The 27,667-nt window shown below is 46.0% G+C and overlaps 1 protein-coding gene and 1 long non-coding RNA gene across 3 annotated transcripts in view; both read left to right on the plus strand.

Moving 5' to 3' along the window:
- Positions 1–13,790, plus strand: part of chp1 (calcineurin-like EF-hand protein 1) — a 31,323-nt gene extending 17,533 nt beyond the window's left edge. For both annotated transcript variants that reach the window (XM_078562925.1, XM_078562926.1), the window contains exons 4-7: positions 6,934–7,061; positions 8,343–8,404; positions 9,734–9,856; positions 11,625–13,790. In XM_078562925.1, coding sequence (XP_078419051.1) covers positions 6,934–7,061; positions 8,343–8,404; positions 9,734–9,856; positions 11,625–11,678 — 367 coding nt within the window. In that variant the 3' untranslated portion in view covers positions 11,679–13,790. The remainder of the gene's footprint in view (positions 1–6,933; positions 7,062–8,342; positions 8,405–9,733; positions 9,857–11,624) is intronic.
- A 5,867-nt stretch (positions 13,791–19,657) lies between these two features.
- On the plus strand, positions 19,658–27,139 carry LOC144693256 (uncharacterized). The gene is made up of 2 exons (XR_013579502.1): positions 19,658–19,862; positions 21,325–27,139. It is a non-coding gene; the product is annotated as an uncharacterized LOC144693256 (long non-coding RNA).
- Positions 27,140–27,667: the final 528 nt, after the last annotated feature.

The following is a 27,667-nucleotide window of genomic DNA, read 5'->3' on the forward strand; positions in this document are numbered from 1 at the left end:
CTGAAGCTTCATGGTCACTGTTATTGAGATCAGCCTTTTATTTCAAGATTTTTGAAATTGAAGTCAAATTCATAAACTGCTGTGGTGTGACTTGAACTCGCACTCTACCTCAATACCACGTCTCTCAACTCCTCCACTGTTATATTATCAGACTGCTTATCTGACATCCAGTACTGGATGAGCAAAAATTTCTGTCAATTAAATACTGGGAAAACTGAGGCCATTGTTTTTGGTCCCCACTCCAAACTCCGTTGCCTAGCTACTGGCTGCATCCCTCCCCCTGGCAGCTGTCTGAGATTAGACCAGTCTGTTCATAATCTTGGTGTCATGTTTGCCGTTGAGATGACCTTCCAACCACATGTTCGCATCATCAATAAGACTGCCTCTTTCCACCTTTGTAACGTCACCCAACTTAGCCCCTGCCTCAGCTTGTATGCTACTGGAGCCCTCATTCATGCCTTCATTATCTCCAAATTTGACGATGTACTCCTGGCTGGTCTCCCACATTCTACCCTCCTCAAACTTGAGGTCATCCAAAACTCTGTGCTTCTCCTTATTCGTGTCGAATTCCATTCACCCCTGTGCTCACTGACCTGCATTGGCTACCGATCAAGCAATGCCTTGATTTTAAAATTCTCGTTCTTCTTTTCAAATCTCTCCATGCCTCATCTCTCCCTGTCTCTGTAATTTCCGTCCTTCAAGCCATTGACATATCTGTGCTCAACTAATTCTGGCCTCTTGAGCATCCCTGATTTTAATTGCTCTACCATTGGTGGCTGTGCCTTCAACTGCCTAGTCCCTAAGCTCTGGAATTCCCTTCCTAAACCCTCCACCTCTGTACCGCACTTTCCTCCTTTACGACACTTCTTAAAACCTGTCTTTGATTAAGCTTTTGACCATTTGCCCTAATATCACCTTATGTGGCTTGATGTCTAATTGTGCCTTATAATGCTCCTGTGAAGCACCTTGGGACATTTTGAGGTGCTATATAAATATAAACTATTGTTGATGGAAGTAAGGGTTGAAATTGTTGAAATGCTGGCCACAATCTTCCTTTGATACAGAGATTGTACCAAAGGACTGGAGGAGTTTGTGTTGCACTCTTTTGTTTAAAAAAGGGGAGAAGGATAAACCTGACAATTATAGACAGTTCAGTTTAATGTCAGTGGTGGGAAAATTTTTAGAAACAATAATTTAGGAAAATGTTAATAGCTACTTGGACAAGCATGAACTAATTAAGGAGAGTCAGCATGGACTTGAGGACAAATCATGTTTGACTAACTTGATTGAATTTTTTGCTGAGAATGCAGAAGGTGGATGGGCAGTTCAGGTGATGTGTGTATGGATTTTCAAAAAATGTATGATGAAGTATATTCAGCTTCTTAACAAAATTGAAGCCCATAGGATAAAAAGGGCAGTAACAGCATGGATAAAAAATTGGTTAATGGATAGAAAACAGTTATGGTGATTGGCTGGCTGTTCTTCAGATTGAAGGGAGATACATAGTGAAGTCCCCCGAGGAGACAATGCATGCTAAATGGTACAATTTTAAAGTGGGTGTATAGAAGAGAGGGACCTAGAGACGTTTGTGCACAAATCCTGGAAGGTGGTAGGTCAGTTAAATGTGGGATCCTGGGCTTTATAAATAGAGGCATAGAATACAAAAGTTAGGTTATTCTAAACCTATATAAAACAGTACAGCTGAAGTACTGTGTTCAAATCTGAGACACCACACATCAGGAAGGATGTGAAAACTTGAGGGTGCAGAAAAAAAATTACTGGAGCGGTTTCATGGATGCAGGATTACAGTTATGTGAATAGATTTTTTTTATTCATTCAAGGGATGTGGGCTTCGTTGGTTAGCCCAGAATTTATTGCCCATCCCTAATTGCCCTTGAGGAGGTGGTGGTGGTGAGCTGCCGTCTTGAACTGCTGCAGTCCATGTGGTGTAGGTACACCCACAGTGCTGTTTGGGAGGGAGTTCCAGGATTTTGATTCAGCGACAGTGAAGGAATGGCGATCTATTTCCAAGTCAGGACAGTGAATGGCTTGGAGGGGAACTTCCAGGTGATGGTATTCCCATGTTTCTGCTGCCCTTGTCTTTCTAAGTGGTAGTGTTTGTGGGTTTGGACAATGCTGTCCAAAGAGCCTTGGTGAATTCCTGCAGTGCATCTTGTAGATGGTATACACTGCTGCTACTGTGTCAGTGTTGGAGGGAATGAATGGAAAAACTCAGCAGGTCTGGCAGCATCTGCGGAGAGGAGCACAGTTAACATTTCGAGTCCGAATGACCCTTCAACAGAACTGAGTTCTGTTGAAGGGTCATTCGGACTCGAAACGTTAACTGTGCTCCTCTCCGCAGATGCTGCCAGACCTGCTGAGTTTTTCCAGGTATTTTTGTTCTTGTTTTGGATTTCCAGCATCCGCAGTTTTTTGCTTTTATATTATATTGGAGGGAGTGAATGTTTGTGAATGGGGTGCCAATCAAGTGGGCTGCTTTGTCCTGGATGGTGTCGAGCTTCTTGAGTGTTGTTGGAGCTGCACTCATCCAGGAAAGTGAAGAGTATTCCATCACACTCCTGACTTGTGCCTTGTAGATGGTGGACAGGCTTTGGGGAGTCAGGAGGTAAGTTACTCGCCTCAGGATTCCAAGCCTCTGACCTGCTTTTGTAGCCACAGTATTTATATGGCTAGTCCAGTTCAGTTTCTGGTTAATGGTAATTCCCAAGATATTGATAGTGGGGGATTCAGCGATGGTAATGCCATTGAATGTCAAGAAACTGGGTTTTTTTCCCTTGGAGCAGAGAAGACTATGGGAAAATTTGATGGTGTTTACAATCATGAAGGGCTTACTTAAAGTAAATAAGGGAAACTGTTTCCAATAGCTGAAGGATAAATAACCAGGGAACACAGATGAAAGGTGATAGGCAAAAGAGCCAGGGATGATATGTGGGGGGAAAAAATTTACGCAACCAATTTGGAATGCACTGCCTTATTGGCTGATGATACAGATTCAACAGTAGCCTTCAAAAGAGAATTGAATAAATATTTAAAAGGGAAAAAAAATGCAGAGACATAGAGGAGGAGCAGCAGCAGAGTGGAGCTAACTGGATTGTTCTTTGAAAGAGTTGTCACAGACTCGATGGACCGAATGGGCACCTTCTCTGCTGTACTGCTCGATGAACATACAGAATGCATCTCAGATAACGTAACAGGGCAAGATATTGCATTAATTTAGTCCTGTTGCTGTGAGTACAGAGAGACCTGAATAAATTGTAGCAGAGAACTAATTGGGAGGTCACACATTTTTCATAATGCATGTTTGAGTGTCCGTGGTGTTTTTATATATAGTCTTCAATGCAGAAAAGATCCCAAGATACACAGGAGGCCGAAATTAATAAAATGGTTAAAGGAATGAAAACTGAGCCAGGAGTTAAGTGAGGTGACCAAACGCTTGGTTATTTTGTGAAGGCTAATCCCTAAAGCCAAGCTATAGCTGCCTCATCTGCTGAGTTTAAAGTGATTATTCTGCCACTTAATCTGTAGATGGGATACTCCTTGGTAATGTGCAGCATTATTTGTGTGTCTCACAAGAGGCCCCAGTGGTGAAGGTTGGCTGCACATGGGCCTGGGCCTGTCCTGAACTTATTTGGCAAGGACCATTCTTGCCGTGGTAGTTCAAAGGCTGCCATTCGACTGATGAGGTTTCTCACAAGCAACTTGTTAGTGATTTACTTTGTTTCCCATTCCTTGATCCAAAGGATGTCTGCTAATAGACCTTGCTCAAGAAAGGTGCTCCGTATGGGGTGCTGGAATGGAAGGGAGGCAGTAGGTTATAGAACAGTGTGATGAGAGATTTATATTTTTATGATTGTTTTCTGTGTAGAAAGCAGTGGATATATGTGTGTCCAGGGTTAATTAAACAGAGGAAATATTACTGGAGACGGGTAGTTCATGAGGTCCAAGAGATGAAAGATTAAAAGTGTTAGGTTTGTGCATTTGTAATGGAAGGTTATGGTGGGTTTGAGTCACAAGTAAATAGATTGGATCTGAAATTTGTATTTTGAGATAAGTTGGGAAATTGATTTTTCAGCTGTGGAATTTCAAAAGGGAGTTCAGAGGTGATGAGGGACATTTGCATCTTACAGGGGTTCCATGAGTAAGTAGGGAAGGTATATTAAATTTTATTGACCTGAAAGTAGAAAACATGAAAAATTTTTATATTTGGGAAGTTGAGTTTCAGAGATGTATGAGGACAATGGAACCTAATTACTCCTCAACTCAGCTCTAATACTTCTATCAAGTACTCTAAATCTCTGTTAACTGAAATAGGTCCTTCCTATCCACTATCCAGGCCCGTCATAATTTTATACACCTGAATTAAATCTCTCTTTGGCCTCCTGTTCCAAAGAAGACTGCCCAAACCTACCCAATCTCTCCTCGTAACTAAAATCCTGGTGACATCACAGATCTCTTCTGTACCCTCTCTAGTGTAATCACATCCTTCCTGTAATGCATTGACCCAAACTGTATGCAGTACTCTAGCTGTGTTTTATACAGTTCTAGCATAATCACCTTGTTCTTGTACTCTAAGCCTCAGTCAATAAAGGAATATTTCCCATTTGCCTTTTTAACCACTATATCTACGTGTTGTCTGATCTGTAGACATGCGCTTCAAGGTCCCTCTGTTCCTGTAGACTTCTACCATTTATTATGTCTGCCCAGCTGACCAGTCCGTTGATATTTGCCTGCAATCTACAACTTTCTTCCTCATTATGAACCGCACGGCCAATTTTTATCATCTACAAATTTCTTAATCACACCCCCTGCATGCAACTCTAAATTATTGATGCATAGCACGAGCAGCAGAAGTCCTAGTACTAAGCCCTGTGAAACCCCACTGGAAACAACCTTCCAGTCACCCAAAACACCCAAGTCACATTTTCTTTTTAACCTGTCTAACAGGTATATAATATTCCACAAGTATAAATAATGATGGTGTTGAACAAACAGCAGACTATTCTGTCTGAAATATACAAGTTCTCATTTACTATGATTTCCATAAACTTTGACAAAGTTTGCTGGAAGCTGAACTGATTTGCTGTTACCCCTGTTTGATTTTAATCTTTTCTATGGATATAAAAACATTTTTCTTTCCATTCAATAATAATGATATAAATGACATAGATGACTACGTGGGGGTTAGGATTAGTAAGTTTGCAGATGACACAAAGATTGGCCGGGTGGCTAACAGTGAGGTTGAGTGTCTTGGGCTACAGGAAGATATAGACGGGATGGTCAAATGGGCAGATAAGTGGCGGATGGAATTTAACCCTGAAAAGTGTGAGATGATACACTTTGGAAGGAGTAATTTGACAAGGAAGTATTCAATGAACGGCATGACACTAGGAAGTTCTGAGGAACAAAGGGACCTTGGCGTGTGTGTCCATAGATCTCTGAAGGCGGAGGGGCATGTTAGTGGGGTGGTGAAAAAGGCATATGGGACACTTGCCTTTATCAATCGAGGCATAGATTACAGAAGTAGGGAGGTCATATTGAAGTTATATAGAACCTTGGTGAGGCCACAGCTGGAGTATTGTGTGCAGTTCTGGTCGCCACATTATAGGAAGGATGTGATTGCATTGGAGGGTGTGCAGAGAAGATTCACCAGGATGATACCTGGGATGAAACCTAAGTTATGAAGAGAGGTTGGATAGACTTGGGTTGTTTTTGTTGGAGCAGAGAAGACTGAGGGGCGACCTGATCGAGGTGTACAAGATTATGAGGGGCATGGACAGGGTGGTTAGGGAGCAGCTGTTCCCCTTAGTTGAAGGGTCAGTCACGAGAGGACATAAGTTCAAGGTGAGGGGCAGGAGGTTTAGGGAGGATGTGAGGAAAAACTTTTTTACCCAGAGGGTGGTGACGGTCTGGAATGCGCTGCCTGAGGGTGGTGGAGGCGGGTTGCCTCACCTCCTTTAAAAAGTAGCTGGATGAGCACTTGGCACGTCATAACATTCGAGGTTATGGGCCAAGTGCTGGTAAATGGGATTAGGTAGGTAGGTCAGGTGTTTCTCACGTGTCGGTGCAGACTCGATGGGCCGAAGGGCCTCTTCTGCACTGAGAGATTCTGTGATTCTGATTCAGATTAAAAACACAAGGGCAATTAAAACATCTTAGCTGGGGGAATGGGTAGCCCCTTGTTCAGAGCTTTGTGATCAAATAAGTTTAAGATGATGAGAGGGTAGACATAGAGAAGACACTTCCACTTGGAGAGATCAGAATTAGGAATCATAAATAAGGTAGCCACCAATATAACCCAATGGGGAATTCAGGAAAAACTTCTTTACCCAAAATAGTTAGGATGTGGTGCTGGCTACCAGAAGAAATAGTTGAAGTGATTTGTATAGGTGCATTTAAGGGGAAGCTAAGAACATGAGGGAGAAAGGAATAGAAGGATATGCTGTTTGAGTGAGGTGAAGTAGTGGCTGATACCAAACGCATCATCTTCCATGGCCACCGCTACCCCACCGTCTCCCCCACAATCCCATTTCTGCCTTCTAAAGAGAATGTTCTCTTCATAGCACTCCAAGCACCCTCTGCCATTTGCCCAGCACCTTCCCATGCAAGCACAAACTTTACCATTGTAAAGGGTCCAAACACACCCATGTGAGGGATGCATGTGTATCTATGTGGGATTCATCTGTAAACCATGTGAGGGATTTGCATGCAGATAACATGTATGATGGGCTCTCTAATTCGTGCAATGCAATTCTTGCCGGGTCCTGTTGCTGTCTTGTATTCCTGTTTTTCTGATGAGGCTGTGTAGTGCTGGCCCTGCACTGTACTCTGAAAGCTGTACGATCATTCTGTACGATTATTGCTGCTGGGCATCCTGCCGCTGAACCTTGGATTTTTCTTTCTAAATATGCTCAGTGAAGACCAGGTCAACTTCCGGGGTTTTATGCGGACTCTTGCTCATTTCCGACCCATTGAGGAGAGCGACAAACACAAAGACCCTCGTGTTCCTGAGCCACTCAATAGCAGGAACAACAAACTTCTCTGTAAGTAACCAGCTTGGCTACCTGATTTTCATTAATGGGGGAAAGGGAGAGGGTGGTTACTGCATCTGCAGGTTAGGCTACGAATACTGAACTCTCTGATTATTCTGTCTGTAAGTTTATTACCCAGTGACTCTGAGCTGTGCAAAGCATGGGCTCAGCCTCAGTCACCCTTCTGCTGAGCAAATTTGGAGCAGGGTAGTAGCAGAGGTGGTTGGGGGTGGGGGGCAGGTAGTTAATCCGAGCGCCTCTAGATAAAGGATGAGATAAGTCAGCCAGTTATTATCAGTGGGAGCTGTTGGAACTGCTAGTGGAACCAGCAATGGAATGTCATTTTTCCCCCTTCCTGCACAGGGCAGAATATTGGAGTACTTCCCAATGCAGCAAATCACTGTACAACTAGTTGCTGTCTCATTTAAAGCTGGTACTCAAAGTTATGAACTTGGGTGTGTACTGTCAGACTGTTTCCATCTGCACCCCTCACTAACTGGATTTATAATCCCCATTTACACCTCTCACTGACGGGGTTATGACTCCATCTGCATGCTTCCCTGACAGCATTAACCCCATTCCCCCCTCCATGCACCCCTCGCTGACGGCCTGGGCCCCCGCCTGCACCCCTCGCTGACGTCCTGGGCCCCCACCTGCACCCCTCGCTGACGGCGTCACCCCCCCCCCCGACTCCCGCAAATTCCACACCCCTCAACCCCTCACTGACATCGTTGCACCCATGTTAGTCCAGGATCTTACCATAGTGTGAGAGGACTGGAAGAGCCCCGAATCTCTCATGACTGCATATTCGTAAGGCGTGTTCTCAATCCCTGGTCAGTGAATGTATGCCCTATATAAGGCCTGCTCTCTGTCTCTGGCAGGATGCTACCTTTCGGCTTGGTCTGCTGATGTGAGAATGAGGAGGCTTTTATTGTGAGGCTAACAATATAACAAAGGTCTGTCTGAGGAGACTGAAGCAATGGTAAAGTTTATACCATGTGAGGGTGGAGAGATAATAGAAGGCAAAGAGAAATGAAGGTGATTTAAAGGACAGAGAACCTGCAAAGCTGGTGATGGGAGTGAGATTGGATGGATGGTGGAGGAGGAATGAGACAATAAGAAAGAGGAGAGAAATATGACCAAATACATGTGGTTGTTCCCACCAGTTGTCAGTGCCACATACAACGCTCCATTCCGCTGCTCACAATCCTTTTTTCCTTGGCAATCTAAATGGCTTGTTTTTACATGGATCAAACATTGTGCAATAGCATGATCCTTTCTCTTCCTTTTCAGTTGCTTTCAGGCTATATGATCTTGACAAGGATGACAAGATTTCACGAGAAGAGCTCCTGCAGGTAATGAGTGCCTTCTGCTGGAGCTGTGTTTATATTGCACTAACCAAGAGTGGGTGGCAAGGAAGTGATAGATCTCCCGCTGTAGATACTAATGTAACGTTTTCCATTAGGGTTTTCTCCAACATAGATTCACAGCGATTTTCAGTTCACAAGGTGTTTTTGTGAATTTGCATTGCAGCCACTTTTTGGGAATTTGGACATGGACACTACTGGAGACGGGACGGTCAGTATGTGCCGGTGCGATCCCAGCCATAGCGGGCACGTGCCACCGCACATCTCACAACCTTGGGATGATCCAAAGCTCTTCACAACTAATCAAATATAGTAGTGCAGGAAAGGCGGCAGCCAAATTGTACTTTCCACAAACAGCAATATAGTGACGACGAATAATCGGTTTTGGTGATTTTGTTTGAGGGATGAATATTAGGTAGGACACTGGGGAAAACGGTCCTGCTCCACTTCGAATAGTGTTGTAGAATAGAATTGTCAAAGAGTGGATCTTCCATCCACCTCGGAGGGCAAACAGGGGCCTCAGTTTCAAGGCTCATCTGAAATAAGGCATCTCTTACAGCGCAGTACTCCCTCAGTACTGCACTAGAGTGTCACACTGGATAGTGTGCTCAGGTGGCTGGAGTACGGTTCAATCAACCACTTGTGACTCAGAAGTGAGAGATGCACCACTAAGCCATGGCTGACGTCGACATGCAAAAGATTATTGTACATTCTTACAGTGATGGGCAGTCCTGCTGCATTAGCTTGGATTCCATCTATACTCCACCAAGCTTTATTTTTACATATCTACATTTTTGTAAAATAAAGACATTGCTGAAAGGAAGCATTTACTCACCAGAGCCTCCTTTTATTTATCTTGGCGGGGGTGGGGAGGGTAGCAGGGGTGGGGAGGGTGGTGGGAAAGATGAGATCCACCCCATGGTTGTTGTCATCCCTTCCAAGTCACACACCATCCTGACTTGGAATTATATTGCCACTCTTTTACTGTCAGTGTCAAAATTCTGAAAACCCTCTGTAACAGTGCAATCGGTATACCTGCACTACATGTTCTTCAGCAGTTCAAGAAGGTGGCTCACCACCACCTTCTCAAGGCAATTAAGGATGAACAATAAATGCTAGCCTTGTCAGTGATCCCAAGAAGAAAGAGAAACATTGTAGGAAGGACAGGGAATCCCAGTGAGGAGGGGCCTGGGAACACTTCGAGAGATTGATTCTGATATGTGGAGGTGCTAGCATTTTAAGGGAAGGCTGTCAGTGCAGGTTCCAGTATGACAGATCGGTTAAGTAGCAGTAGTTTATTCCCTTTTGCCAACTCAGGTCCTTCGCATGATGGTGGGGGTCAACATTTCCGATGAACAGTTGGGGAGCATCGCAGACCGGACCATTCAAGAGGCAGACCAGGATGGTGACCTTTCTATCTCCTTCATGGAGTTCCAGAAGGTATGAGGGCAGATTGATGGGCAGCAGCACATTCAAGACTGGTACATTGTCTGCTTCTATCTAGGGAATGGAACAGTGGCATACCCAGCAGTACTGTACCCCAGTGTTGTACAGTGGCAGGCCTGTACCCACCAGTACTGTACCCATGTTGTACAGTGGCAGATGTGTACCCACCAGTACTGTACCCTAGTGTTACAGTTTATTCAGTTCCTAGAGCCCAAAGCTATGTTAGCACTTATCTTTCCTGCAACCAGCTCACCGACCCTTCTGCTCACTGCTTCCTTCCCACTTGCAGCTCCTCTCGTTCCCAGTGAGGTTCGGGAGGTGGTGAGCGGGAGGTTCAGGCAGGGAAGCAGTGAGTCGAGAGGGGCAGCGAGCTGGAGGTGAGAAGGGGCAAGCAGGAGGTAAGTTGAATCATAGAATCGTTACAGCACAGAAGGCGGCTGTTTGGCGAATTTTATCCGTGCTGGTGCTCCTAAGTCAAAATTCACTGCCACTCCCCCACCTTCTCCCCGCATCCATGCATATTCCTCCTTTTCAGATATTTAGAAAATGTAGAAAAGTTTATGGTACAGAAGGAGGCCACTCTGCTCATTGTGTCTGTGCTAACTGAAAAACGAGCCACCCAGCCTAATCCCATGTTCCAGCAGGTGGTCTGTAGCCATGGAGGGACTTAAGGTGCTTCAGGTGCATATCCATGCATCTTTAAAATGAGTTGAAGGCTTTTGCCCATACTACCCTTTCAGACAGTGAGCTCCAGACCGCCCCCCCGGCCTCATCTCCCCTCCAATTCTTCTATCAATCATTTTAAATCTTATGCCCCCTAGTCACTGACCTCTAAGGGAAATAGTTTCTTCCCATCCACTCTAGGCTGCTCTCAACCTTGTGCACCTCAATCAAATCGCCCCTCAGCTTCCTCTGTTCCAAGGAAAACAATCCCAGCCTATCCAATAAGCGTTGTTAAGTTATGAGGATTTTTGGGCCAGTTTAAAAACCACTGACGTATCCATTCTACTGCAGCTGGCTTTGTCGAATTATTAGAGGGCGATTAACCCCAAAGACATTCAACACATTAAAAGCACAAGGGCATTTGTCGGGAGTTTGTGGTAAAACTTTGGATTCCTCATCCAGATCTCCAAATAATATTGCAAATGTCCTTGTGCAGTCATGGGACATTTTGAACCATGCATACTACCTCCCCAATTCACTTTTGTATGCATTGGGAGAGACAGTTTAAAAATGGTGAACTGGTTTATTCGCAATTCATAAACTTTTAATCTATGCACCCCAGTGTTTACAATTGACAGACATGTACCCCACCAGTACTCTATCCCAGTATTGTACCGTGACAGTCCTGTACCTGCTAGTACTGTACCACAGTGTTTCAGTAACTGACCTGTACCCAGTGTTAGTGACTGGCCTGTACTCGTCAATTTCAATTTGTGGTGTTGCTCTGTTTTCTGTATTACCGTTTACTCTTCTTCTGCTCAGTTTGTTTGTCCCTCTTTGAGCTCTCTGGCTGATCAGTTTATTTCTCTCTCTCTCTGCTGTCTACCTGCCAGTTAGCTATTTCTATCTGTACTATCTAACTGCTAGTTTGCTTCTTAATGCGCTCTCTCTCTGCTCACCTGTAGTTAGTTATTTCTCTCTATCTGCTCTATACCTGACTAGTTTGTTTCTCTCTATGCTCATTATCTGTTGAGTTTGTTTTTTTTTCTCTGCTTCTACCTGTTCAATTTACTTTTTTCTCTTTCTTCATCCCCATCAGGTGTTGGAGAAGGTTGATGTTGAGCAAAAGATGAGCATCCGTTTCCTTCACTGAAATCCACTTTCTTTACAATGAATGAGCAGGCGAGATCCCCACACAGTGACTCTGTCTGCCTCCCACTACATCAACATATTAGCTGACTACGTAGAAAACTTTATCAATTGCACGGGAGAGTGCCAGTCATTCCATAGGTTCCCTATTCTTCAGCAGCCGCAGAATTATTACTCTGTATGGTTAGTTCTGGGTCCCACCAGTAAGGAGTGTTGTACGTTTCACCTGATTATCCCAGGTACCACTGAGCAGCAGCCCATTGGACAGAACAAACTAATCAGCCTTGCTGGTGGGGCAGTGCTGCAAGTTCAGGGGATGATTAATAAAGGAAACCGGTCCTGCCTGAAGGGTCCATGATTGTCATGGATTGCACTGTTCTGGTGATCCTTGAAATGGACTGCTCCCCAATCAAACTGTGCAAGACTGAAGGGATGACAATCAGGTGCTTTTTAAATTGAATTTGCAGGTTTTTCTGATCGGGTTATTGATTAAGGGGTATTTATTGATCCAATGTTGTATGAATTGTGGTTTTCATGATATTTGTTATTACAGGTCCTTTAGTGCCAGTTATTCTACCTTGTCTGTTCTGTTTGTTATGTTTTAGGCCCAATCTCTTCTAAACCCCACAAGGAAGGTAAGACACTACTTTCCCCATGGTTTCTGCATGGGACCAGACTTTCTTGTGCGCTACTTGTGATTTGTTTAGACGTAAAGGCCTCCGCCTGCAGGTCCCTTGGTGGTGGTGAGGGACAGGGTGGAGCTCATGCCTGCAGGCCTCTTGGGGGTGTGGGGGGAGGAGAACTGCAATGTTAATATCACCAGTTGCTGGTGAATTTCCCTGCCTTTGCTTCCTAACTGTCACTCCTGGTGGGAAGCCTTTATATTGATGGTGTTATTACTTCCGCTGCCTATGAAGAGAGGATTCTGTGTGTCACCCTCCCTCTTTTAGTTAATTGGCTGATGTACCAGCAAAAACTGAAGTTGACAGTGCCCCTCTTCACTTTGATGATATCAGTTCCTAAATGTGGCAAGACATTTTTGGTGATGCTGTGATGCCATTGGGAGTTCCACTTAAATGCAATCTGAGTACAGACAGCAAGGGAGCCCTAGACATTTTAAAAACTGCAGTCTCGCCACATGTGATGTGGCTGGAAAACGTCCTCAGTGCCCTTTCTTCTATATGGACAGACATCTAGAATAGATTTACTGTATTTGTAACATCATATGTCATCCTGCAGTATTTATAACTAGCTTTTGCTGTTGAATCTACCTAATTGTGGTAATCCTTAATGGTGAAGTTCAGTGTTGCAGTAACATTCCAACAGTATTTATTTTGTTGTGATTTAAGTGCTAGTGGAAGGAAGGAAGGGCTGGTGCACTCCCAGTATTCTAGAGCTTGAATCAGCACATTGAGTTTTGCAGAGAGAGGAATAACAGGTTATTTTGCTGTCTTGTTCAGTGCTCAGCTAATTCAAAAGCCCATTTGTGACAGGGAGCACCATGCACGTTCCTGGGGTTAAGCACATCTTCATCTAACTTTGATCTCTCAGGGCTGTAGGTAGCCTGACAACAACGGTGCTGTCAAAGGGCAGCCCTGTTTCTGTGTGTTGTTCTGGTTGATTTTTGGGGGCTGGATGTTTCCTTCATAAACTGTCAAAACGATTGTCAGAGGCTCGGATCCCATTCAAGTCCCAGGCTTTTGGTTACGCGCCTTTTATTGGGTACCTTTGGGTATCTGTTCTTCTGTAGACCACCTGAGGGAGTGGTACGGGAGATTGAAGTCTTTCCGTAAAGTGCTGAGGACCGAGAGACTCCCCAAGTTGGCTCATTTGCACCATGGCTTCACCCTACCTCACCCCCCTCTTCCCTTACCCACGATACATGGGGGAAAACTGATAATCACCAAAGTTCTCCCTTACAAAGACTGAGTGAGAATGGCCTTCAAGGCATGTCTGATTGAGCTGAATACAATGCAAACTGTTGAATGCCTGTGACTGGCTCACTGATACTGCACAGAATTATAATGTCCTTTCCTGAATTGAGCCTTCACTTTCCCTATGAAAAGAGTATCTGTACATTTCATAAATAAAACATTTAATCATCCTTGATCCTTCATTTGAATGCCTCTTTTCCTTTATTTTGAGATGAATGAAAAGTAGTCTTGAATATCATTTGGATCTTTCTCTCCTCTGAGGAATCCATTTCTGTGATATTTGAATAATACAGACCTGCACTGAGTTGGCTGATAGCTGTGCTGGGCTTCTGCAGTTGGCCTCAAAGATTCTGAGCCCGTCACTGTTCAATGGTAATACTTTGGAGAATTCTGTTCTCCAGACTAAGATACTATGGTCATTTACTAATATTAAATTTTTTTTTTTACTTAAGCAGCCTTGACTGCAAAGAAGCTTTTAATTGAGAAAATGTGTTGTAAATGAATGCTGAGCCACAGACGGAGAGGTTAGAAGAGAAAGCTTAGCTAAAGAGTGTTTTAAAAACAGTTTAGAGTTGATCAGCCATGATCTTATCAAATGGCAGAGCAGGCTGGGGGTTTGGGGCGGGTGGTGGTGCTTGGTGGTCTACTCCTAATTTGTATGTTGATAGATCTAGGCAGGACCAAGGCAACTGAAGACTCATCATTTTGTCCTGGGATGAAGAGGCCCCAGTTGGGGAACACAGCATTTGAACAAGCCAGAGCTGAACAGGATTGTAGGGAGAGGATATGCTAAAGCCAGGAAGTGTATTACAATCACCATGTGGAAACCATAAACCAAAATAACCAAATTTACTGAGTGTCCCCAAACAAAGAAATTACCAAGCTTCCACTTTTTGTAGCTTTTACCATAACATGAATCAGAAACAGCACAAATTAAACATTTAACAGACCAATGTTACTTCAAATAAAAAGATAAATTTCACTTTAAATGGCCAATACAACAAAAATGTTTCTTATGCAACCACAAGCACCCACATTGCTTCTCGCACAAATGTGACACTACGTAGCTGTACAATTTCACAATGTGCTATTCTTTCACAGAAGTCCTATCTGACAACAGCTTTCATTGAGTTTCACAGGTATGATTATCGTCAGCAAGGCACACTTCTACGTACTCTCTTTCCATCAGGTCACAATTTTGCTGTATTGACATCTGGTAAAACAGCCAACTCTTTAGCATCTCTGAGCTATTCATACAGCCTTCCAGGTTTTGGGCCATTTTAACCCGCTTGTACAGTGCCTTCAAGAGCTGTATCTGTGTGCTGATCGCCTTCTGCCTCCAGCTTTCCTTTGTGTCTGGCCACTGCCAACTAATACACTTCAGCTTAAATTTTCTTCAAATATCAAGCGTCTTTTGATATAAACACAAAGAGAAACAAACATTTTCAGAATAGTTTACCAATGCCTTTGCTTTACCAAAGTTGCCATATTATACAGTGAATGGACCGCCAATTGATTCCTACGTCGGAATCCTGTCTTGCCAGCTAGAATCTGCCTTTATAAGCAAGCTCAGTGTCCAGCTTTGTTAGTGACTCAAACTGTAATATACCTGTTTTCAATTACTCATGGGAGTGAAGGTAAAATTAACAATAATGCTCCCATTACTCTATCCCATCAAATGCTCCCAGGGCAGACACACCACAGGTTCGATATAGTGAAAAGCTCGCTCTACACTCTCCCATCAACAATCCCAGGGCAAGTACAACAGAAGGTTACATGCACAGTAAAGCTGCCTCTAAACTGTCCTTTCAAACAATCCTAGGGCAGATATAACATGAGTTAGATGCAGACTAAAACTTCCTCTATCCTGGGGTTCCTCGGGGGTCGATACTAGGACCACTGTTTTTCCTGATCTATATTACTAACCTAGACTTGAGTGTGCAGAACAAGTTTTCAGAATTTGCAGATGACAAAGTACTTAGAAGAACTGTGAACTGTGTGGAGGATATAGATAGACTTCAAAAGGACAGTGACAGGCTGGCGGGCTGGGCAGCATGTGACAGATGAAATTTAACGCAGGGAAGTGTGAAGTGATATAGTAGGAAGAACGAGGAGAGGCAATATAAAATAATGGATACAATTCTAAAAGGAGTGCAAGAGCACAGGGACATGCAGGTGTATGTGTACAAATTGTTGAAGGTGGCAGGGCCGTTTGAGAAAATTATTAATAAGGCATATTGAATCCTGGGCTTTATAAATAGAAACATTGATTACAAAAGCAAGAAAGTTATGGTAAACCTTTATAAATCACTGGTTCAGCCTCAACTGGAGTATTGTGTCCAATTCTGGTCAATCCAAGGTAGGGCAAAAAAATCCAGTGCTTTCTGGACAATAAGAGAGCTAGAAATTAAGATGAAGAAGAAAAACTGTGCCTATGACAGATGTCAGGTGGATAATACAATGAAGAGCCAGGCTGAATATAGAAGGTTCAGATTGGAATTTGAAAAAGCAAACAGTGAATAGAATGAAGCAAAGGCTGTGTAGATCATGGTGAAAGAGTAGGTAATTCAGACACTTGAAGACTTTAAAATTGATAAGAGGGTGGTATGTGATAGGCTGTCTGTACTTCTGGTTGTTAAGGCTCCTGGACTAGATGAAATGCATCCAAGGATGCTGGGGAAGTGAGAGTGGAAATTGCGGAGGTGCTGGCCATAATTTTCCAATCTTCCTTAGAGTCAGGGGTGGTGTCAGAACACTGTGCATCATCTCCACACTATCCCCAGTCAAATGGAAAGGCTGAGGCAGCAGTGAAAAATCGACAAATCGAGCAAATCTAGCACAGATGTATACAAGGCAATCTTCAAGTGGAGAAACATATCAACTGAGGGCATGGAAAGTAGTCCAGTCCAAAGATTAATGTCACGCCACACCCAAAGTCCTCTTCCAAGAGCAAAAAAGTTACTGGAGCCAGATGCAGTAACAGGCGTGAATGAAAAAATCAAGGTGAAATGGCAGAAAGCCCAATTTCAGTTTGACAAAACTGCCAAACTATTGCCAGAGCTGAGCACTGGAGAACCAGTCAGGGTACAAGCCTCAAATGCTCTTAACAGGAGTCAGCCCACGTGGCAACTTGGGACATGCATAGAGCAATTGTCACCTCGATCGTACACGATGGATGTGAACAACCAAGTATACTGGCGTGACCTCAGGCGTAATGAACAACTAGAGAAGCTGTTCCTTCACTGTAGGCAGGCGATCAGGAAGATGGGATCTCACCAGCTACACAGAGTACAGAATACTATCAGTCCCGGAGGTCCACTGGTCCCCAACAACAGTTGCCACAGCAACAACAAGTGCCATGGGAATGACACTGCCTGGAGAGGGAACGTCATCAGACGAACAGCCAATGACAACACGCACACATACCATTAAGAAACCTGCAGAGACTGACTCGAATAACAAAAAAGTGGTAATGCACGAGGGGAGTTGTTGTAAAGTGGGTAACTTGGGCAACTCACAGTTACCCATGATAGCACATGCAAATTTGACTTTTGTTCTTTATGAAAAGGGGGATGTTTGGATTGAAATGCAATCATGTACTAAAGTCTTCCCTGGATTGCCATAGTCAGGTGACCTCTGTCCTGATGCACTGACTGGAAGAAGCCATGTTACATTTATTCCTAATAAAGTTAGAGTACAATAAGCACTGTACTCATTGAGCTCGTAACACAGGGATAGATCTGGCACACGGCAATCTCAGAATCAGCATCAGAACACCTTCCCCCTCTGAGTTTTGCCAGCTCACAATTCCCAACCCCAGTCTCAAAGGCTCAGCAGCATTCTTCCTGATATATATAAATGACCTATATTTTGGTGTACAGGGCACAATTTCAAATTTTATGGATGAAAGCTTGGAAATATTGTGAACTGTGAGGATAGTGTAGAACTTCAAAAGGACATAGACAGGTTGGTGGAATTGTTCTTCAAGTGGCAGATTTAATGCAGAGAAGTGTGGACTAATTTGTTCATTGGTAGCAAGAATGTAGAGACACAATACAAAATAATGAGTACAATTGTAAAGGGGGTGCAGGAGCAGAGACCTGGGTGTATATGTGCATAAGTCATTGAAGGTGGCAGGACAGGTTAAGAGAACAATTTACAAACAGCTTGTCAACTTTTTGCATGGGGGGGCCACATTTCCATTTTCTTCCTCACTCAAGGTGCCAATGAGCAAGTTTTGGAAATAAATGAATTTGAAAGAAAAGCTGAGTTTGAAGAAAAGAAGCAACGTGATGAGCAAAAATAAAGCAATGTCAAAGCAATAAGTTGATAATTTAACAAAAGTAACTAATAAAGATGACCATTAGAGTTTGAGAGGGTGTGTGTGTGTATGTCTGGCTCATTCCCAGTCTTAGGGTGCTCACTCACTTACCCACTGTGTGAGTGGGTGTGAATATCTGTTGGTGTGTGGGGCTGAGGGTGAGTGAGAATTCTGAGACTGGGAGTTAGCCAGACACACACACACACACACACACTCTCACTTGATCGCTCACTCTCAACTCACCCACACGCTCACTTGCTCTCTCTCACACCCTCACGCTCACTCACTCGCTCTCACACCTACATGCTCACTCACTCTCACACCCGCATGCATGCTCGCTTGCTCTCTCACACCCGCATGCATGCTCGCTTGCTCTCTCACACCTGCATGCTCGCTCGCTCTCTCTCGTTCTCTCACCCACATGCTCACTCGCGCTCTCTCACACCCACATGCTCACTCACTCACCTGCATGCTCGCGCTCTCTCACACCCACATGCTCACTCGCTCTCTCACACTCGCATGCTCGCTTGCGCTCTCACACCTGCATGCTCGCTCGCTCTCACACCTACATGCTCGCTCGCTCTCTCACACCCACACTTGCTCGCTCTCACACCCTCACACTCGCTCGCTCTCTCACACCTACATGCTCGCTCACTATCACACCCACACTCGCTCGCACCCCCGCATGCTTGCTCGCTCTCACCCACACTCGCTCCCCCTCTCTCTCACCCACATGCTCATTCTCTCTCTCACCGTCACTCATTCTCTCTCACACACATTTTCCCTCACACTCACTCATTCTCACTCGCTCACAAAAACACTCATTCTCTCTCATGCGCGCGCACACACACATTCATTCTCTCACAAACATACTCATTCTTTCTCTCACACACACACACACACACACACTCTCTCACAAAGACTCACTCTCTCGCACTCATTTACTCCCTCTCTCATACACTCTCTCACACTAGCCAGCCTCTTTCCACATCCCCAACCCCAGCAGTCTTTCCTTCTCCTGTGGCCCTAGCAGTCTCTCTCTCTCTTCCCCCCCCTCTCCCTTGCCCCTGCAACCTCTCTCTCTCTCGCCTCCCCGTGACCCCTGAAAGTGCGGTTGAGGCAGGTTCAATTGAGGCATTCAAAAAGGAACTGGATTATTATCTGAAAAGAAAGAATGTGCAGGGAGAAGGTGGAGGAGTGGCACTAAATGAATTGCTCCTTCAGAGGGCCAGCACAGCCATGTCTGGCCGAATGGACGCCATCTGTGAGGTCAAGGCCAGTTACCAGCTCCTTGAGTGCCTCAAAATGAAGGAGTCGTGATTATTTCTTTTATTCATTCACGAGATGTGGGCTTCGCTGGCCAGGCCAGCATTTATTACCTATCCTTAGTTGTCCTTGAGAAGGTGATGGTGAGCTCCCATCTGCAACCTCGGCTGTCCATGCGGGTGTAGGTACACCCACAGTGCTGTTAGGGAGGGAGGTCCAGAATTTTCACAGTAGAATTCACCAATCACACTCCACCATGGTCCAACCCGCTGGTCAAATAGCGATGAGGCTGTGGAGGAATACTGAGTCAGAATCAAGTCGATGATTGGGAGAATGAGATGATTGATGTTCCCCTTGTCCAATCAGAGTCCTCAGTGACAAACGGGAGCTGGTTCCGGTGAGAGGTTTGGTTGACAGGGTCGCTGACCAATCGGAGTGGGGGGGGATTGGGAGCGCGCCGGCCGGTGGGGGGCGCGCCCCCGCTCGGGGCGGGCGGGTTGAGCGGAGGTGAAGATGGCGGCGGCGGATGGAATTAGCAGAGAAGGAGAAGGCTGAAGGCAGGAGTGAATCGGAGTTTCCGCAGGGGAATATCGGAGAGAGGGGAGTCCGGTTTGGAGATGACGATGAAAACGTGGATTATCGCGGCCCGGACGGCCGGCAAGCAACAGTAAGAAGTTTGCGGTCGTATTGCATTGTGGGAATGTGAAAGTCACATGACTGATTCTGAGCGATAGACTCCCATTTACCTCCTCTCCCCTTCGGCCCCCAGCCCCACGTCTCCCCGCCATCCCCTTCTTCCCCACCCCACCCCCCTTCCTCCCTCTCCAATCGCCCCCCCCGTTCCTCTCCCCCGCCCCCCCCGTTCCTCTCCCCCGCCCCCCCGTTCCTCTCCCCCGCCCCCCCCGTTCCTCTCCCCCCCGACCCTCCCCCCTGACCCCTCCCGTTCCTCGACCCCCACCCCCCCATTCCTCTCCCCCCCGCCCCCCCCATCCCTCTCCCCCCCGCCCCCCCATCCCTCTCCCCCCCCGCCCCCCCATCCCTCTCCCCCCCCGCCCCCCCATTCCTCTCCCCCCCCGCCCCCCCATTCCTCTCCCCCCCCGCCCCCCCATTCCTCTCCCCCCCCGCCCCCCCCATTCCTCTCCCCCCCGCCCCCCCCATTCCTCTCCCCCCCCGCCCCCCCCATTCCTCTCCCCCCCCGCCCCCCCCATTCCTCTCCCCCCCCCGCCCCCCCCATTCCTCTCCCCCCCCGCCCCCCCCATTCCTCTCCCCCCCCGCCCCCCCCATTCCTCTCCCCCCCCGCCATTCCTCTCCCCCCCCGCCCCCCCATTCCTCTCCCCCCTCCGCCCCCCCCATTCCTCTCCCCCCCCGCCCCCCCCATTCCTCTCCCCCCCCGCCCCCCCCATTCCTGCCCCCCCATTCCTCTCCCCCCCCGCCCCCCCATTCCTCTCCCCCCCCCGCCCCCCCATTCCTCTCCCCCCCCCGCCCCCCCATTCCTCTCCCCCCCCCCGCCCCCCCATTCCTCTCCCCCCCCCGCCCCCCCATTCCTCTCCCCCCCCCCCGCCCCCCCATTCCTCTCCCCCCCGCCCCCCCATTCCTCTCCCCCCCCCGCCCCCCCATTCCTCTCCCCCCCGCCCCCCCATTCCTCTCCCCCCCCGCCCCCTCATTCCTCTCCCCCCCGCCCCCCCATTCCTCTCCCCCCCCCGATTCCTCTCCCCCCCCCGCCCCCCCATTCCTCTCCCCCCCGCCCCCCCATTCCTCTCCCCCCCCATTCCTCTCCCCCACCCCCCGCCCCCCCATTCCTCTCCCCCCCCCCCGCCCCCCCATTCCTCTCCCCCCCCCCGCCCCCCCATTCCTCTCTCACCCCCCATTCCTCTCTCACCCCCCCATTCCTCTCCCGCGCCCCCCCCCATTCCTCTCCCGCCCCCCCCATTCCTCTCCCGCCCCATTCCTCCCCCACCTCCAGCCCCCTTCCTTTTCCCCCCCGCACTTCTTCCCCACGCTCTCTCTTATTCCCCCGCTACCCCCTCGTCCACCTGGGCTGTGAGCTTTTCTCTGTAGTCCTGCTCATTCATTCAACAGTAATGGCATGGTATCAATTATTGCTGATTGCCTCTCTTTTGTAACTCCAGGTTGGTTCCTTGCTGCCATTACCGAAAGCCGTTTGATATCTGGGTTACAAAGCCATCACTGCGGAATGGAACTCTGGCACAATTCTGCTGGGAAGCTGCCACAGCAAGATCCTTTCCCTATCCCATCTCTTTTGTTTTAAGAAGCAGCCAGATCTGAAACGACCTGGATTGATGACTGACTGTTCTGGGTTATAGCTTTGTGCTGTTTACTATCTCAATAGGAATGGCGATGTGATGCTGATCACTGACCTCTGAGCTGCACCAAGACCTTCAACCACCATCCCCCTGCCCCCGTGAACCACCATTCCCCTGCTATCCCGAGTACTGTTCAAATACAATGCCACGCTGCTGCTTCAAGTTCACAGAACTGTGACTCTTGAGAGGTCTGGTGTCTAACCCATAATGCTGACTTACCCAAAGACAGAAACTGCCAATGTTTAGTTTCAATCTTGAGTTTAAAGAGATTCCAGCCAGGTTGTGGCACATGTCCAAAATTGAACCTGGGTGCTGAGGATGGCAGTCATGTTGGGCCTCCTGTGGTTGGATATAATGATCAAGGTGCCCATGTTGGGGAAGAATGTGTTTAGCTTCATGGCTATTTGATCTCTGTGTGAATTCTCTTTTAAAAATAACTCAATTTGCCCCTGCCCTGGTGTGTGGCAAACGTAGTGTAAGCTTCTCGTCACAAGAGGCTGTGTCAAGCAGCTTATCCGCCCAGACGTTGCTGCTCTGCATCTTTGCTTAAGAATGCGCATTTAATGGCCTTCCATTTACAACAGATGATTAGACACTATTGCATCTGAAGTTAAGCTTTCCATGTATTTAGTTGCCAGTGCTTGCTCGCCTCTTGGTGACTTCACTATAATGACTCAACATTTTTTTTGATCTAATGGCTGATCTAGCGTCTGATTGCTGCTCTGGATTCAAAACCACCGGGTATTTAAGAATGTGCTGGGAAGAAACTGAACCTGTCCATAACAGACCTGGCACTGAGCTCACTGTTAGTACTTACTTCCCATTAACTGCTTGCCACCCTCGCTGAGATTAAATTAAAATGCACTCTAGCCGCTCCTGTTGCACCCCCAGCAGCGCAAAACTTTTTTTAAAAAGCACTGCACGTACACAGTGAGGCCACAAGCCAATTACTGTCAAAGCTGCCCTGAATCTCTTGCCTGAAACACTAACCATTTTTTTTCTCTTTCGGATGTGACTGAGTTGCTGGGTGTTTGCAGCATTTTCTACAAATTGTCTCTGAACTGACCGCGTAGATAGAGCACCAAGGATTGGCCATTGGGACATTGCATGTCATCTGAGCTGTGAAAGGCTGAGCACAAAGCTGTGAACATCGATGATCAATTAACACTGGAAATAAGAGTGCTGGTCAGCTGAGCAGGGTGTGTACAATGGGTACAGTGGGTGCTCTCCTTATGCCAGCTGTAAAGGAGGCCTATGGCAGACCTGGGAAAAACCTTGTGTGTGCGGAGCAGAAGGAAATGGTTATTTTTTCATTTTTCTCATAATCTGGCAAAGACGAGCCTGTGAAGGTTTTCTGAATCCATGAGGGAATTCTGTGCCTCTCCATGGAGTTGTGCTATTGGATTTCTTGCATCCAAGATCAAAACAACAACAGTAAGAGACCTGTTTAGTATAATACAATGAGAGCTGTAGGCTCCAGCATCTACTGCCAGATTGAGCAGTGCAGGATTCCTGTTATGGACAGTGTGCAACATTTTATTGCCTCCTAGGTAATGGTGATCCCATTGGATATCAGATCACCGTGGCCAGTCTGCAGGACCAATTACATCATGCAAATCCCTGATCCACAGCAGCAAAAAAGCTTCATCAATCACATGGAGACTAACTTTTTTCTTTAAGTATTGGGAGGTAATTTCCCCAAAACCTTTAGCCTGCATGAGAAGTTTCCTATATGTGAGGGCAGAGCAACAGACATCAGAATAAAATCAGTGGCCTCTTCAGCCAGTCTCTTTCTCACCAATATCAGCCTCTAATGGCTTTGCTGGGACTGATCTATGTTGTTTCCGAGCCCTGTTAGACTAGCAATAGCGGAAGCATTGGGGCTGGAGTGGAGTTTTGAGCTGTCTGTACATAGCGCAGTGTCAGTAGAATAGAGTGCTATCTTTTTCCCCCTAATTTTTAGGTCTTTTTCAAACTTGCATTTTTGTTTAAGTTTTAATTTTTCATTTAGATAAAAGTTCGGGCTGTGCAATACTATAACGTGAAAAATAAGTGTCACGACAAGTTTTTAAAAAAAAAACAGAACAACAAAATCACCAATGTCTTCCATTTGGAGATGTATAGTTCCACGCCACTTTAGTGCTTCAGTAGCAGCTGTAGTGCCAAACCTTAGAGGCAGTGCATGAGGTTAGCGGAGCTTGCCATGAGCGGTTTAACCGAAAATATTTTTTTAACAGGGCGTAGCTTAATGAACTAACCAGGGTTCAGGTTTATCCAGCAAGCTGGCTTGAGGAATGTCAGGATAGAAATCAGAGTCTCATAGCCGTGTTTTCGATCTCCCATCTCTTCTGTTGAGTTTAGTGATCACAGTGAATCCTGATGCTTGAGATTATCAATCACTAGCTTAGATTTGAGGGAAGACAGTGATTCTTTATACAGAGCTTTAGAAAACCTATTGATGTGGTCTGCCCAGCAGCTGGAGTAGACGAACATCCAACCTTGCGTTCCTTGAACTAAATAGATTGTAATGGTTATCTGAACAATTATCAGCAGCTTCTGGAAACCATTTGATACTCTTTGAGCTAGTGGAGCATCTTTATAGAACCTTGGGGTGGTGGTTGAGGGAAGCTTCGGCTCCACTTAATTCTCTGTTATGCGGATTGTATCTATTGCTTGTATGTAAGACAGTGAGACCCACCTGCCTGTAGTGTTTATATAACAGTGCCCAGCAGTACTTGTATTTATGCTGTAGCTGTACTGTCAATGTAGAATGGTTTTGTCTTCATTGAGATGGCAGTTACAGTGTAAACACAGCCTGACTCTGGACTTGGTGAGGTTCCCTGGGATGGAGAAGGATCTTTGCTTCAGAGTAAACCTGCGCCCAACTTACATAACACAAGTTTGGCTTTGGTTGAAGCTGAAACCTCTGCCCTTGATAGTGATCTTGCTGTGTGAATGCAGCCCTAATGAGGCAGTAGATTAATTCTTTGTACTTAACGCTGCCTGAAAGCAATGCCTGGAGCTGGCCTGGCCACTGGTGGGATTCACTCTAATTCTATAACGCCAGGGCAGGAGCCACCGACTATTGATTTAGGTACACAGTCAATTGACTTATCCTGTTGTTCTGTGATCCTTTGCAGCAAGGACAGTGGGGTTTACTACCATTTAGTGAGCATCATGGGACTTTCCAGGAGGCTTTTTTTTTTGCTGATTTACAAAACCTGTCTTGCAACATCCCTCATGCTGGCTGAGACTAACTTCACAGAGATCAGATTGTAGTATAACTGTCACTTCATTTTTTTTTAAAGTAGATAGCGCTTTGCAAAATAATTCAGCTTTGGGTAAGATTATTAAATACCTCCTGGGTTTCACCTGCAAATGAAACTCTTAGCACAAATTGTAGTCACATTAAAATGCAAATAAAGCCATATGATTTTAGAGTATGTGCCATTAGTAGCAATAACTGTTGTACATGTGTTAGTGATGCTGTACCAATATAGGAGAGGAGGGGCTTGGAGAGAAGTGGTTGAAAAATGACCAAACAGACCTCACCCTAGTTATTCTGGAACAGGCGGACTTGTAGTGTTAGAAACCTTCGAACTAGGGGCACTGGCATTGCTCTGTTCTGGCTGCAGTTAGATGAGCCAGCAATACCTGTGACATCGAGGGTTTAATGCTTGAACAGTTCCTGGCAGCCGCCATCTAAGCTCCTCGAGGAAGTTGGAAGCAGCGCTGCAGGACCCATGCACATCGGAAAGTGGGCAGGAGGAGAAACAGGACAATACCCAAAGCAGGCCCGTCACAGGAATTTCAAATCTGAGCACAGCACACTTTCCATTGACTGCAAGTGCTCCTTTTTATTGGATCAGGTGTCTATCTGAGCTACCGAGAGTCTACTATCCATCAACACATCAGGTTCGGAGCTTGCCGCTGAGCAGATTTGGGTGCAAGTATCAGGAATTCAACTGGAAAGCATCCACGGAGCTTCGAACTGACCACAAGAATCCAGGGCAAAGAAGGCTGAGTTGTTAATTATGCATGTTCAAAATGTATTATATACAGTAGCTAGGTCGGTAATGAAATCAGTCCAATGTTTAATTATGCATTAACAGACACTGAGCAATAGGAATTAAAATATACGGCAGATGTATCATCCTGTTCATTATCGTTCAGCTGGCAAAGCTGATTTTGTTGTAAAGAGATGAAGAGAATGAGGCAATGTGCTGTACAGCTGGGAGAACAGTTACTATAAGTAGACTAAGACAGGAGAGGGAGCATTGGTGTTTCCATTGTGAATCTGGACCATTTTCACTCTGCTGCTGGCTTGCTGAGGTTCACAGGTTGTAGATGTGTTTGATTGTTTTTTACCCTTTTTAATCACTGTATCTGGCCACTTCCACTCAGAAGTGGAAGCCATGATCAGGCCTCAGTTCTAGCTAGGGGGCTGTTGAACAAAATGCAGTTGCATTTCTATAAGGATGGAACATTCCACAGTGGTGAACAAAAGTCAGGCATCTGTTCCCTCTTCTGGAGGTTGTTTTGCCTAATTTCCTCAGAGTGGAATCTGTTTTCTCTCCATTTCCCTCTGCTGTGGGTAGTGGGGTCTATTCTCTCCTTTGCCCCATTTCTAGGGACTGTTAGTAGTGGGGTCTTCCAACACCTTGAGGTATAAGTAGTGGTATCTGTTCCCCCCCTTCTAAGCTTGTAGCCTTTGATGGAGTGAGATAAAGAGTCACAGCGGAAATATGTGGAAGGACAGGGTTAGGCAGCTTCCTCAGCTCCTGTAGGTTTGGCTTTTGGTACTTGGGCACTTGGCTACTCTCTGTGTAGCCCTTTTATTCTGCACTGTTGTTAAGGAGTAGATCTGTCCCTGTTCATTAGACTAGCCCTATACTCTCATCTTATCCTTAATCACATTGGGATCTGCCTGGGAGTTATTGGGGAAGTGTAGAGGGAGCTTTATTCTCCATCTAACCTCTGCTGTATCTGCCTTGGGAGTATTCGAAGGAACATTAGATGAGAGCAGTTAAAAATGTCCTATTCCCCAGCAGTGGCATCCTTCCCTTTGGGTCCCATATGGTCACTGGCCACGTTGTCGACTAGTGTACTTTCAGATGCACGTTGGTTTACACTGCGTGTTGATCAATTCTAAAATCTGAATCAGAAACTTCATTAGTGGGCGATCTGTTCGTTGGCTGAAGCCTCACTCAGACGAATACATCACATAGCTGGGCTAGGTACCTGTAATCTGTCACACGCTCCCGTCCCAGTGCTAACACCTGTACTGACTGATTCAAGTTGGCATGGGTCATGCCCTTTGCAGCACAATGCCTCAGACCTCAGATCTCTGTTCAATAAGCCAGCGCTGTGCTGGGTTTATAATATTCTGCTGTCTAAATTTGTTATTTGAATTTTTTTATGGAATTACAGTGCTAAATGTTTTCTAGATGCATGAGGCAGCTTGCATTAAACTATGCATTTCAGAGAGAAGGGATGAGAATTGCATGAATCACTCACTGCTGTAGAATGATCCCTGGAGCAGTTTGATTGCTCTAACTTCACCTCTGTACAGAACTAACAGCAATAAAAGACCCGTGTGCCAAGGGTGCACCAGTGTTTATTATGTGTGTTTTTGTCGGTTTCTTTGTGGAAAATGATGTGCTTGTTCCTCTAAGAACTGACAGGAGAGGCAGCATCTTCTCAAGAAGCATTTACATGTTTTTTTTGTGCTGATCAAGTTGAAGAAGATTAGTTCTGTGCACAGAACAATACATTACAGACACCCAGTATATGTATGAAACACTGCTAGGTGGTCTGTACAGCTTCACTCAATCCTACCACTGATAAAGGACATAAGGAATAGTAGGCCATTCAATACATCACGCCTGCACTGCAAGTCAATAAGATCACAGCTGATCTTGTCCCCCATAACCCTGGACTCCCTTGTCAACCGAAAATCTGTCCAAATCAGAGATGAATATATCCATGACACAGCCTCCACTGCTTGCTGGGGAAAAAGAATTCCAAATGATGATAACCCTCTGAGAGGAGAAATTTCTCCTCCTCTGTCTTAAATGGGAGACCCCTTATTTTGAAACTGTACCCCTTTGTTCTAGGTTTTCCCCACTAGTGGAAACATCCTCTCAAC

Source organism: Cetorhinus maximus, chromosome 18 (genome assembly GCF_964194155.1).
Source record: "Cetorhinus maximus chromosome 18, sCetMax3.hap1.1, whole genome shotgun sequence".
Lineage (NCBI taxonomy): Eukaryota > Metazoa > Chordata > Chondrichthyes > Lamniformes > Cetorhinidae > Cetorhinus > Cetorhinus maximus.